Raw genomic sequence first — 12,589 nt, 5'->3', positions numbered from 1 at the left:
CCGCTTTACCATGTCCAAATTACATGGCCCAGTTAGACGGCCAAGTCAAAGTTCTTCACCCGGTTGAAGAGTGGTGCACGGGGTACCTTCCTGTAGGCTACGATTTCGTCGCCCACCTCGAAATCCTCCGACGGGGTGTTGAAAATGATAGAGTTCACGGGGCAGTCCTTGCTCAGCTCCGTGGTGTTATCCTTATTCTTCTGCATGGACAAAATGGACAACCTCTTATGTATAACTTCCTTGTTTCTCATAACCGTGAAGTAGTGGTTCACGTTGCACGACCCCTCCTTAATTGATACGGACAAGACCCTTTTCCTCTTCGACTTACTTTTCTTCAATGTATAAAAGCCAGTCTTACTAACAACCATCCGTGAAACGGGTTCATACAGATGTAGCGAATCAAAGTAAAAGCTACAAATTTTTTCTAGATCTTCAAATAACTTGTAAATGATATTGTGGGTTCTTAAAATGGCTCCGTTTTCTTCAATACTGAGCTGCACATTTTTTTCTATGTCCACATTAAACGCAATTAAAAATATTGGCTTCACATCATTGCAGTATTTTAAATCGCTCATGTTAAAAGAACCCACTCCTTTAGATACAACACGGAACGGTTTCCAATTCTGAAAAATTTTTCCATCCTCTATCATATCATCTGTTACTTTATTTTTTTTTATGTAATTTCTTTCTACAAAATTGTTAATGTCGCAATACTTCTCTTTTTTCTCTTTCCTACTGTATTCCTTTATTACTTCTAGGATAGCTTCTACGCTTCCTTCATCGCCTGCTTTGATTATCAGGTGGATTTGTGGGAGCTTGGGCCAATTCTTCGCGTCGGCATCACCATCGCTAACAATGCCAACCCCACTGGTAGCCTTGGAGGCAACGTTCCCATAGTAACTGTTCATGAGGCTGTACTGGGCCATCTTCAATTTGTACTTTGCAACCCTCTGGGCGCTTTTCAAGTTACTCATTTCGAAAACCAGGTCTCCGTAATTTATGGCGTTATCCTGTGTTAGCGCAATGGGACTAACTATTTGGACCACCTCCGATGGGTAGGCCTCCTTCACCAACTCATTATTACTGTTGTACATACGTTTCACCTTTGCGTACATATGTCCTATTAGAAGGTACGAATTCACTTTTAATATCCCTGATTTGCACACCATGGTGATCAGCTTCCCCCTCGAGGGATGAATTTTTTTCTCCAACACATATGCAGAGCACAAGCTTCCATAATCACACATTAAATTTAAGGAATCACTCAACTGTAGAATACACTTTTGTAATTTATCAATGTTAATGTTTTCCTTTGCAGAAATGGGAATTATTGGAACGTTACCATTTTCCTCCAACTCCGTTATCACATCATATGCTACTAATGATTTGGAGAGCTTCTCCAAATCGGATCCACATTTATCTATCTTATTTGCCGCTATAATAAGTGGGATGTTAAATTTCTGGGCTAGCTTCATACATTCCACCGTTTCACTCATAATTCCATCATCGATAGAAATTACTAATATAATCAAGTCGGTGCACTGAGCACACCTTTGTCTGATTTTTTTAAAAACAGAATGTCCTGGTGTATCGAGAAAAGTTATTTTTCTGCCTGTCTCCTTATCAACAACTTCGAATGCACCCAATTTTTGTGTGATTCCACCGATTTCGTTTTGAGCAACGTTAGAATTTCTGAACCTATCCAAGAGAGTTGTCTTTCCATGGTCTACATGTCCAAGGATTGTAACAACAGGATTACGTTTTTTTAAATTAACATGGCTATACTTTAGTTTATCTATCACACCTAACTCTTCGCAAATCAGCTCCGCTACTTCTTTTTCCAGCTTCGTATATTTTGTGATGTGTTCATTGTCCAGAATAAATTTACACACATTCATAATTCTTTCTTCCTCCATACCCACGTGCTCACTCAGTGCATGCACAGTTATGTTATTACTGTCTAGGCGTTCGTACTGTAGGATAGATTCTCTTCCCTTTTGTGTTGTGTGCTTTCCTTTGCTTTTTTCCGTGGAGTTCTTCCGTTTATCTTCGTTCCGTTCTACATTCAGTGCGAGGGCATTTTCACTCTCCAAGCTGGTACGCGCCGAGGGGAATGTTACTTCATGTTTGTCACCCATAAGGGTTCTCTTAACCGTTTCTACTCCTTCCGACTCAGAGAAACTGCTCCTCATCACATGCGAGTTCTTTTTCTTCTGCTTCAAATTCTCCAAAATGGACATGATAGAATTTTCTCCCTCATTGCCTACCCCTCCATACAACGACGCGCTGTTCATCTTTTCAAATATATTAAAACTTTGCAAACTGTCCATTGTAGAATTAGATGATTTTCCCTTCCGCATTTTTTCCTTCTTGCTACTTCTATCCGTTTCTCCTAATGAAGTTTTTCGCCTTTGTGATTTATCCTCCGAATGGGTTGTCTTCTCTATTGGAGTATCCTTTAACAAGATCGACAAATTAGCATTTTCCTTTTTCGCCTGATTTTTAATATTACCTGAAAGGCAGGTCCCTTCACCATCTCCTTCGGTCAATGCATCGCCATTTTCGTACTTGTCAATGTTCCCCTGTTGGAAGTTCCACTCCAGATCGGGGTCGTCGTATACATCATCATCAGGAACAACACCATAAGCAGAGTCTTCACGTAAATGCACTTCGTTCATGTCACCTTTGATTGATCCTTTCAAAACAGGATAAACCATATTGCTTTCTCCATTAGGGTGTGCCCCTAAAAGGGAATTACTGCATTTGGCATTCTCCAACAGGGTGGTATTACTACAAATTGATTCCTTTTCCTCAGTACCCAATTTTTCCGGTTCTTCGTCGATAAACTTAATTGGGTGTGTCTCCACCCTTTTCTCCTTACAACTAAGCGTATCAGTCACGCTTAGGGTAGGAACCCCTACGGTGGAAATATGCCCAGTTTGGCACACAGTAGGGGGATCCATATTTTCCCGTTTGACACTCTCATTACTTTTTCCTAGAGAATTTAAAAAAATGTTCATATACTTTTCCTTCAAATGAGTATCGTAATAACTCATATGATCATTGAAAAAGGAAGTAGCTTTGGAAATTTCATCTTTTTTTGTTTTTTTCAATTTACTAAAAATAGTGCTTTTCTTAGCTTCTTTCCTTTCTTCAATTTTTGGAGGCGCGCTTTTTTGAATGTGGTTGTTCTGTGGGAAGGGGGCCATCCCACCAATGTTCCCACCAATGTTCCCACCAATGTTCCCGCCAAGGTTCCCACCAAATGTGCTACTCAAATTCTTACCTACATTAACACCCATTTTGCTACCAAGCGGATCGCTCAAACGACCTTGTGTTGATACTTCCCCTCTGGGCAAAATATTTTTCCACAAAAACAAATGGTTCCTGGGCTTAAGTGGACTAAAGGGTAATGTATTGACATCTATTTTGGGGGATCTATGAGGAAGGCCCAAAGAAGAATCCACTTTGTAATTTATTTCTTTCAATTCTTTGTCGTACTGTTTGGAAGCCTCGATAATTTCTTTCAATTTCTCCGATGCCCTTTTCTTTAGACCTTCCTTCATCATACTTGCACTTTCTGTCTTCACCCCATTTTTTAGCACATGCTCGTATATCCACAGGTTGGGGTCTTCGAACCTTTTCACCCTAGGCTTGGTCATTTGGGGCAATACTTCTTGTGGGTGCGTTTTTTTTTTTTTTTTTGATGCACCGTTGGCATGGCACCCTTGGTGATATGTCTACAACGCATCAGGTTCATCTCCCTTCCGGAGAAGCTTGCGGAGTGACCAGATGAACATGTACCTCCACCGTTCGGTTGATAGAAATGTTACTCACGAGGTGTGGAGTAAGCCCGTAGAATACTTCCGCAGAATAGCCCCTAGGGGGGCACTGTCACAGGAAAAAAAAAACATAAAAAAAAAAAACGCAATGCACATACGTATAGCTGTACATTTGCCAACTTGCACGTGCCCCTTTCTTCTTAGCGCATAAACTTTCTAGCGCCATCGAGAACTTGTGCATCTGAGGGACTCATGAGAGAAAAAAAAAAAAAAAAAAAAAAAAAAAAAAAATCTTCTTTTACCTTTTAACTACATCTTGTTCATCTTTTCTTTAGTGGGACCTGACGTGCAGTTCCCACGCAGAAGGGGGGAAAGGTGTTATAAAAATTATCTCGGTTATTTTTTTTTTCCAATGGGGGGTCGCACTACAAATTTTTATTTTCCTTTGGGGTTGTTCAAAAGGCGCAATTATATGCACGACTCGTTGTATCATTATTTCCCACTTTTTTTAAGATGCCCTTTTTTTCTTTCTTTCTTTCTTTCCTTTCCTTTTTTTTTTTTTTTTTTTTTTTTTTTTTTTTTTTGACCTAGGTGGCTGTTTGCCTCACCATCATAATATTTTGCCGAAGTGGTTTGGGATATAAATTCGTTGCATCTCCGCTGTTGTTCTGGACTTTTCCATTTTTTTGAGTCTCTTTCCGATTTTTTGGACGCTTCTATATGCTTCTACGCTTTTTCCATTTTTTCTTTTTTTTTTTTTTTTTTTTTTCCTTTTATTTTTTTTTATTCCTTTTTTTTACTGTTTCTTTCTCTTTTTTACTACGAGCGGACCAACCCTGTATAGACCACCGCCAACAAAAAGCCTTTCCGGAAAAGAATTTATCCCTCTCTTCTGTGAAGCCAAAGTTATTAGTGGCTGCATTTTCGGAGGAGGTCTTCTTCTCCCCCCCACCCCCTTCATATATGCGCATGCAGGGGGTGGGGCTGTGGTCATTTTCTGTTGGTCTTCGCAACGGTGCGCAGAAAAGATATACTACAAACTTACCTGCATACATGGGTAAATGTAGATTTTGGCCATTCTCTTCCTCTCCATGAAAAACGATCGACCAGCGTTGCAACCCACTTCCAGCTGCAATCAATAACGTGCGTTTGCTATTACAGCATACCATCAGCAGTGTTCCTTCAGCGCCCTCCCAAAGGTAGCACCAAAAATGAAAATCAAGAAGGCGCGCACCAAGGGAGGCGCTGCCCGCGTCGGCAAGGGGAAGAAGAAGCTTTCCAAAGGGAGTAGCACAAAATCCGGAGTACTACAAAGGAAAGCCAAAGTGAACACCTCAAGGTCTAAGAAAACAACTTCCATGGTGAAGAAACCAGTTCGAAGTGGATCTAGTAAGAGATACAGTTGGCTATTCGAAAAAGAAGGCGAAAAAACCCATGCCTCTTCCAAGAAAGGGCGAAAAATAAACCGTTTAGGTGGAGACAACTTCCATAGCGATGAAGACCAAGAGGAAGGGGAAAGCGCAAATACAATCCAACAAGATGGAAGAGCCAAAGAAAAAAAAAAAAAATTCGTACTCTATAAAAACAAAAAGGGAAAGAAAAATAAAAATAAAAAAGGAATGTTGACATGCTTCCACTACCTCGGTCTGAGTGAAAAAATGTGTAGAAGCATATCAAGTAACTTGAAATATAACCGACCCACAGATATTCAAAAATTGTGCATCCCAAAAATAATACAAAGGAAAGACATCATATGTATAAGTAAAACGGGCACAGGGAAATCGCTAGTGTATGTAAGCACGATGATAGATCTTCTAGCAGAGCACAGTCAATATTTCGGAGTTAGAGGACTAGTGTTGGTACCCACAAAAGAGTTAGCCATTCAAATATTTAAATTATCAAAAAAAATTTGCAAGAATTTTTTTAATTTAAAAATAAATGTAATAATCGGTGGAATCAGTTTGAACAAGCAATTTGATATGTTAAAGGAAAATTTAGATGTTCTGATATGTACCCCCGGAAGATTAAGTTTTATATTAAAAGAAACCAACTTAAGTTTGGAAAAAGTGGAAATACTAATTATCGATGAAGCCGATAGATTATTGGAGTTAAACTATTTTAACGATATGAATAATATTTATAAAAGTTTGAACCGTACAAATAAGCAGACCTTACTAATCAGTGCAACACTTCCAACGGATGTACAAAATTATTTCAAACTGAAATTGAACAATCCGGATGTCTTGTCCCTAAGTTCAGATAATACGATCAGTGATAAAATGAATTTACATTTTTTATTCACAAGGTCATATGAAAAGTATGGACTTTTAATTAAACTTATTTTTCTTTTTAAAAAAAGAAAACTTGGAAAAACTATAATTTTTTTTTGCACAAAATATCATATTTTATTTTTTTCGAAAATATTATCTCATCTGAAAATTGCTCATGCTATGTTGTATGGAAATTCAGATACATCTTACCGCTTGGACCAGATTAAAAAGTTCACTAACAATGAAGAGATTCAATTTATGCTCGTTACTGATGTAGCTGCGAGGGGGATAAATATCACCAGTGTTCAGAACGTAATAAATTACAGCCTGCCTTTTTCTCCAAAACTTTTTATTCATCGTGTCGGTCGTGCTTGCAGGGATGATGCTATGCCCAGTGGCTACGCCGTTTCGCTTGTCACCTACCAGGATATTCTGTACGCCTATGAGATATGCTTCTTTATCGGAAAGAAGCTTAAGTTTTTCAGGCGCGCAGAGAACGCAGAAAATGTAAACACCTCCAAGGCGGACGAACTGGTGGACACGGATACACAGAACGATGTTGATATCGCCAAGATGGACGAAACGGAAAGGATCGCCAAGAAGAACGAACCGGAAGGGATCGCCAAGACGAACGAAACGGAAGGGATCGCACACGCCCCCCTCCACCGCGACGTCGTCTACCTCGGATCGCTCAACCACATTAGCGACTACGTCGAACTTGTCGACAACCAGAAAAATGCAGACGAGGAATTGGTGTCCCTCAACAAGAGCATCCTAGCCTCCTACAAACTCTACTACGCCATGAGGCCTAAAGTGTCCAAATATGCCAGTACAGAGTGCATCAATAAAATTAACAAAATAGGAGGGGTTTACAAACTATGCTTGTTCTATCACCCAGATGAAATTTACGAAAATCATTCATCAGGCGCAACAAAGGAGGAGATGCTTCCAAGTGGAAAACAATCCAATGTGGAAAATATCGCCCAATTGGAGAACATATCAGGCAACGGTGTAATTAGCTCTCCGAATGAAGGAGAAGTAGACAGGAATGAAATAATGAAAGAGGGAGAGACATCTACAGAAGATGCCATTATAGAACAACCGAAAAATTACACCCACAACGAACTCATGACAATCATTCACAATTTCCAATGTAATGATACCGGAAAGGTGAAAGGAATATCAGAAGACATCAAAGATAAGTTGAATAAACTGAAGGAGAAGATGCACACGACTAAGCGCGGGCGAAGTGGAGAGGTCACGGACGATATGGATGAACTTATGGGCGCACTTGCCATGGGCCTCTCCGATAATGATCAGGGTAGCGACTACGAATTGGAGCATTTGTGGAAGGACCGCGAAAATGGTAGTGGAAACAATTCAGGGGAAGGTCAAAAAGAACCTAGTAACAAGCCGAAGAAGATGAGCAAAAGGGCCTTAAAAAAGATGAAAAAGCAACAACAACAGGCGAAACAACAGCAGGAGCAAGATCAACAGGCGCAACAACAGCAGGAGCAAGATCAACAGGTGGAACAACAGAAGGAGCAGAAAGGAGAAGAACCCACCAGTGGGGTACTACCCACAAGCGGAGGAACCAAAAGAAGCAACGTCGATATCCCCTTTGATGATATATTAAAAAAAATAAATAAAAAAAAAATGAAACAAGAAGGAGCCACAGCCTTTGCCATTAAGACACCGGGATTCGACTTACCTCCAGATGAGGAAGAAGAATTGAACAAACAGAGATTCATAAAAAAAAAAGTTTGGGACACAAGAAAGAGGAAATTCGTCCTACAAGAAATAGATACCTTCCAAAGTGATGGTTTTAAGAAGAAGGACAGAAGAAAAGATGCGGGGGAATCTGGAAAAGGTAACCATGCTGAAGGTGCCGCAGCGGAACCCACCGGCAGCCTGTACCAAAAGTGGGTAAAGCGCACAAAAAATCGAATAAAAAATGTAGGAGAACTGGAAGATGAAATGAATAAAAACGGAAGAAACATATTTATGAAGACAAAACGGGCCCATAACCATTCACAGGATGATACCACAAGTACCCAACTCGATGAAGAAAAGCAAACGCATTTGCAAATGCTTAAGCAGAACCATCCGGAGATTACCGATTCCTTGTCCAGAAATATCAAGCTCACTAAGAAACAGCAGAGGCTGTACAAAAAGTACCTCTCAGGAAAGTATATGGATTCAGAACCCAACTCCTCCCTGCACAAAAGTTTGCCACAGATGCAGAAGGAGAAAGCGAAAATGCTACAGAAAAAACTTAGAACAGATAAGAACTTCAGAATGAAATATGCACGAATGAAGAAGAAGCGACATGAAAAGAAGTTGCGGGAAAAGGAGAACCTGAAAAGCGCACGCTCTCGCTCCCTTGCTATTGTTAGGAAGAAGAAAATAGGCAAGCGGGGGGGATAAAGGATGGATGTGATATGATTCGAAGTCAATACACAAAAAGTGTGAACAAAAGAGAAATGAAGCGTTAAAAGCACATTACTTTGAATGTGTACAGGTGACCCATGGGGGAAACCGCCTTGAGGACTCCCTTGCAATAATACACCTCGTGGTTTCAACACAAACGACGTGAAAAACAGTTGTTAAAATTTCCCTTCATAACTGAAAAAAAAAAAAAAAAATTAAAATAAAATAACGCTCAAAGAGGGAGGGGCCCCTCCCATTCGCTGCGTTTTCTTGCGTACAGAAAAAAGGTTACTAAACAAATGAAGACGAAAAGGCCAAGCAAAAGCGCGTAATTCATACGAGCAGTGCATGTCTACAGTGAAAGTACAAAATTATGGAAACACGCTGTACACTGCATCTGCTTAATTGGACACATGGAGAGAAGTATCCCCCCGAATGATATTTATTTTGGGGATTTTTTTGTCATTTTTTTTTTTTTTTTTTTTTTTTTTTTTTTTTTTTTTTACATTCTTTTCCTCGCCTCGCAAGTTTGTTGGGCGACCCCAAACAACGGGATACCTGAACCGGGATCCCGATTCATCACCCCCCCCTGAACATCACCCATTTGTATTCTTCAAATAATTTTTCAAATTATTTATTCTCTTATCCAGATCATTGAAGGAGATGTTTAGAATGTTCGATTCCTTCAAAGGGTTATTCACAGCTTTGAACTGCGCTCCCCCTTTGCCTGTATTCCCCATCCTTTCAGCGCCCTCCCTACCACCACGCCTGTTATCACTGAGCCCGCTACCACTGCTACTGGTACTGCCGAAGGACAGATCACAGTAATCACTTCGCTTCGATACCAGTATGTCTTTCCTCCTTTTTAACTCCTCTAATTCCTTTTTAAAATTTTCTTTTATATCTGCATCTATTTTTTTCTTGGTACTTTCTAAAACGTCTTGTCGCTGTTTCGCTTCCTTTGTTTTCAAGTGGGTTTTAACTCGTAACTTTGTGTGGCTCCCCTTGGCCTTCGAATTTGTCTCGTTTTTTTTTTCCTCCTTGTTGATTAGGACGGTTCCAGTGGTAACTTCTTTGGCTCGTCCTCTCGCGGATACACGGTCATTCTTCTTCCCACTCGTCGCAACGACAGTCGGCACAGTTGTAGGATCGGCAGGCATACTGCTAGGCGGCATGGCCGAAGTGACCTGTGGTTTCCTCATCTCCCTCTGCTTGTCCAAGTACAGTTTGGCCCGCTTAATGGAGTCCCCGGTGTCGCTGAGTTCATCGTCACCCTCATTCTTGTCATCCCCATTTTCCCCCTCCGTTGCATGCACAGGAGAACCCTTCCCCTCAGAGGCCTTGTCGCAGCTAGCCATCCTGCTCACACTTATCTCCCGTTTGAACGCATAAGGTGAGGTGTACTTTTTGCTTAGTATCCTCTGATGATGAAAATAATCGAACAAATCGCAGTTGATTTTTTTTCTCACTTCTCTTGGAGTTAATTTGCTAAGTTTTTCTATACTTAACTGCTTGGCACCCGAAATTGTTCTCGCTTCCATGACATTCCCTGCACCAGATCGTTTTTGAAGGGAGGACGAATTCCGATCAAACAGTTGTTGATTGGTGCCAGAGAGGATGCTCTGCTTGGAGGTATGGTAACTTTTTATGTCATTCGCAATGCTAGTGTTTATATCAGTAGACATGTTACGCATATTCCTCCTATTAGAAATGAGGTGACCTTTTATCTTGAACTTGGATGTACAGGAGGTGTAGCTCCTATTCGAGCGGAAGGAATCGGAGCCTCCTCTCATAGGCATAACTAAACCATTTTCACTTGGTTTGTCATTTATTACATTCCTGGGAATAGGAACGGCATGAACGATATTCTCCCTCGAATATTTTTTCAGTTTGTTCGATCTATCCACGCATCCACTCGTATTATTAGTTCCATGTACTTTCCCCGCGTGAACCATTCTACTTTGTTCACTCCTTCTGCACGTATCACTATACCTCCCTGTCAAATTGCGCACATTCATTCGCTTATTGTTTTGTATACTGGCGTTGATACTTCTCATCGACACGTTTGAAATTTTATCCTCAGAGATGTTGTCCTCATAGAAGTGTCTGTGTCTGTAACTGCTATTGCGATGGTGATGGTCATGGAGACCGTAGTGACTATCATACCTTTTTGTAAATCCTCTGTGGTGGTAATTATTCCCCTCGGAAACATTTCCACTTCTGTACCTTCCGGATTTACAGTTCTCTTCCGAATTCACTTTGTTCATGCCACTCTGAAAGGAGAACCCACTGTTCTTACTTCGTACAGATATCCCTCTCTGGTCATTAAAAAAAAAAGTATCATTCTGTATAATCCCCTTTAACCTCTCTATTTTCCTCCTCAAATATTTTATTTCAATTTTGTAGTTCATTTCTCTAACCTTATAATCTTCAATTTCTTTTTTCATTTTGTATATGTATGCCTTCATTTGTTCCTTGCTGAGGTACCTGGCTTCGTCGTAGTAACTGTTCATGTCTTCCCCAGGTGAGCTGGGGTCGGAGAGACCCGCTCCGTACGAGCTCATCCTCTGCGTCCTGTGTCGCACCTTAGGGGTCAACACAAAGGTTAGTAGAAACGTTATTAGGAATGTCATTAGCGAAGTTATTAGGAATGGCATTAGCAAAGTTATTAGGAATGGCAGTCGTAGGGGTGGTGTCAGCTACGACTCGGCTACTCCCCCACTGGACATATCACTCCACTCTACAACAAAGACACACACATGAATGCAGATGCTCTCATTCGATGGGCCTAAAAAAAGCGAACCCCCCCTCCTTTGGATGCTCCCTCACCTGGTAATGCATTCTCCTAAACGGCTCCTTCGACGATCTCTTCGGAAGAAATAAATAAATAAATAAATAAATAAGAAAAACAAGTAGAACAAAAAAAAAAAAAAAAAAAAAAAAAAAAAAAAAAAAAGACATGTTACACATGACAATGTAACCCCTATTCGCTACTCACGTAGGTAACAAATAGGACTTGTCTGCTTACACTCCGACGTGGAATCGTGGTGTAACTGGGTAGTAAAATTCGACTCCTCACCTTTCGAACTTCCATTTTAATACGTCCATCCTTCAGAGGGAGTAGGTTATTTAGGGAAAGAAATGCGTCCAGGGGGGCATCATAAATTATGTCGTTTGGGCTCACTTCCTAAATGCTGAAAATGTTTTTCAATCATAACCTTATGCTAGACTTTCCTTCTCCTACCACATCCCCTCTTATGTCATTCCCTTTAGAGGTTTATTTTATATTTACTTTTTTATTTTTTTTTTTTTTCGCAAAAGTGGAGCCAAAGGGATGGCTACACACGGATTAAAAATTGCTGAGCGAAGTTTAAAGAAAGTTGCGCTTTAAGAACCTCTAGAAAGAAAAAACCTTCACCCTTTTTCGGTCGTAAAAAATGTCTTTTTATTTGAGTTTATCACACTATATGTGTATGCACATCGGGAAGATAAAAACTTAATTGGTTTCTCATCTTTCTTTTCCCCTGCTTTATATGCTGAAGAACGTCAATGCGCTTGTGTTCATTCGCGCGCATATTCAATTATGCCAATTTTTAAAAAGTGGAAAATAGCAAAAAAAAAAAAAAAGAGGAAAAAGGAAAAAATATTGCGAATGTATTATGAAACGAAGAAAAGGCTATTTTACCACTTTTAATTTTGTTACACCTTTACCTTATTTTCTCGCATTGTTGTTCCACAGTGCTATGTTATATGATGTCCTAGCCCCGCGTGAACAAGGGAAAAAAAAAAAAAAAAAAAAAAAAAAAAAAAAAGTACACACCTTACGAGTGAACTACACCCTGTACAAGCGAACATTCTTTACGCCAGTTAGACTCTCGACTTAGCAACTAACGAGGGAACCAAAAAAAGGAAAAGCAATGTATGCCATTGAATATGTTACGGAGAACAAAGAAATACTTGTACACGTGCTATGCACACTATAATACATATTCCCGGGGGGGGAGGAGCAATTTGTGAAAAGAGCTTTTCTGGGATTCCCCCTTTTCTCATCACCCCAACTTTATTTGCTTCTTTGCCCAGTGTGCCATTTTGTAATTGCACGAACAT

The 12,589-nt window shown here is 40.2% G+C and overlaps 3 protein-coding genes across 3 annotated transcripts; 1 reads left to right on the top strand and 2 right to left on the bottom strand.

The window, feature by feature from the left end:
- Positions 1–32: 32 nt before the first annotated feature.
- PKNH_1321200 (translation initiation factor IF-2, putative) lies at positions 33–3,662 on the bottom strand (the record flags this gene model as incomplete). The annotated part of the gene is made up of 1 exon (XM_002258015.1): positions 33–3,662. The coding sequence occupies one exon, from the start codon at positions 3,660–3,662 to the stop codon at positions 33–35; it is 3,630 nt and encodes a 1,209-aa protein (XP_002258051.1).
- Positions 3,663–4,993: 1,331 nt separating this feature from the next.
- Positions 4,994–8,479, top strand: PKNH_1321100 (ATP-dependent RNA helicase DBP10, putative; the record flags this gene model as incomplete). The annotated part of the gene is made up of 1 exon (XM_002258016.1): positions 4,994–8,479. One exon carries the CDS (start codon positions 4,994–4,996, stop codon positions 8,477–8,479), a length of 3,486 nt encoding a protein of 1,161 aa, XP_002258052.1.
- A 599-nt stretch (positions 8,480–9,078) lies between these two features.
- On the bottom strand, positions 9,079–11,576 carry PKNH_1321000 (conserved Plasmodium protein, unknown function; the record flags this gene model as incomplete). Its single annotated transcript, XM_002258017.2, has 3 exons — positions 9,079–11,067; positions 11,312–11,350; positions 11,562–11,576. 3 exons carry the CDS (start codon positions 11,574–11,576, stop codon positions 9,079–9,081), a joined length of 2,043 nt encoding a protein of 680 aa, XP_002258053.2.
- Positions 11,577–12,589: the final 1,013 nt, after the last annotated feature.

Source organism: Plasmodium knowlesi, assembly GCF_000006355.2.
Source record: "Plasmodium knowlesi strain H genome assembly, chromosome: 13".
NCBI classification, from domain to species: Eukaryota; Apicomplexa; class Aconoidasida; order Haemosporida; family Plasmodiidae; genus Plasmodium; species Plasmodium knowlesi.
The sequence above is the reverse complement of the archived record's forward strand: the minus strand, read 5'-3'. Positions and strand labels throughout refer to the sequence as shown.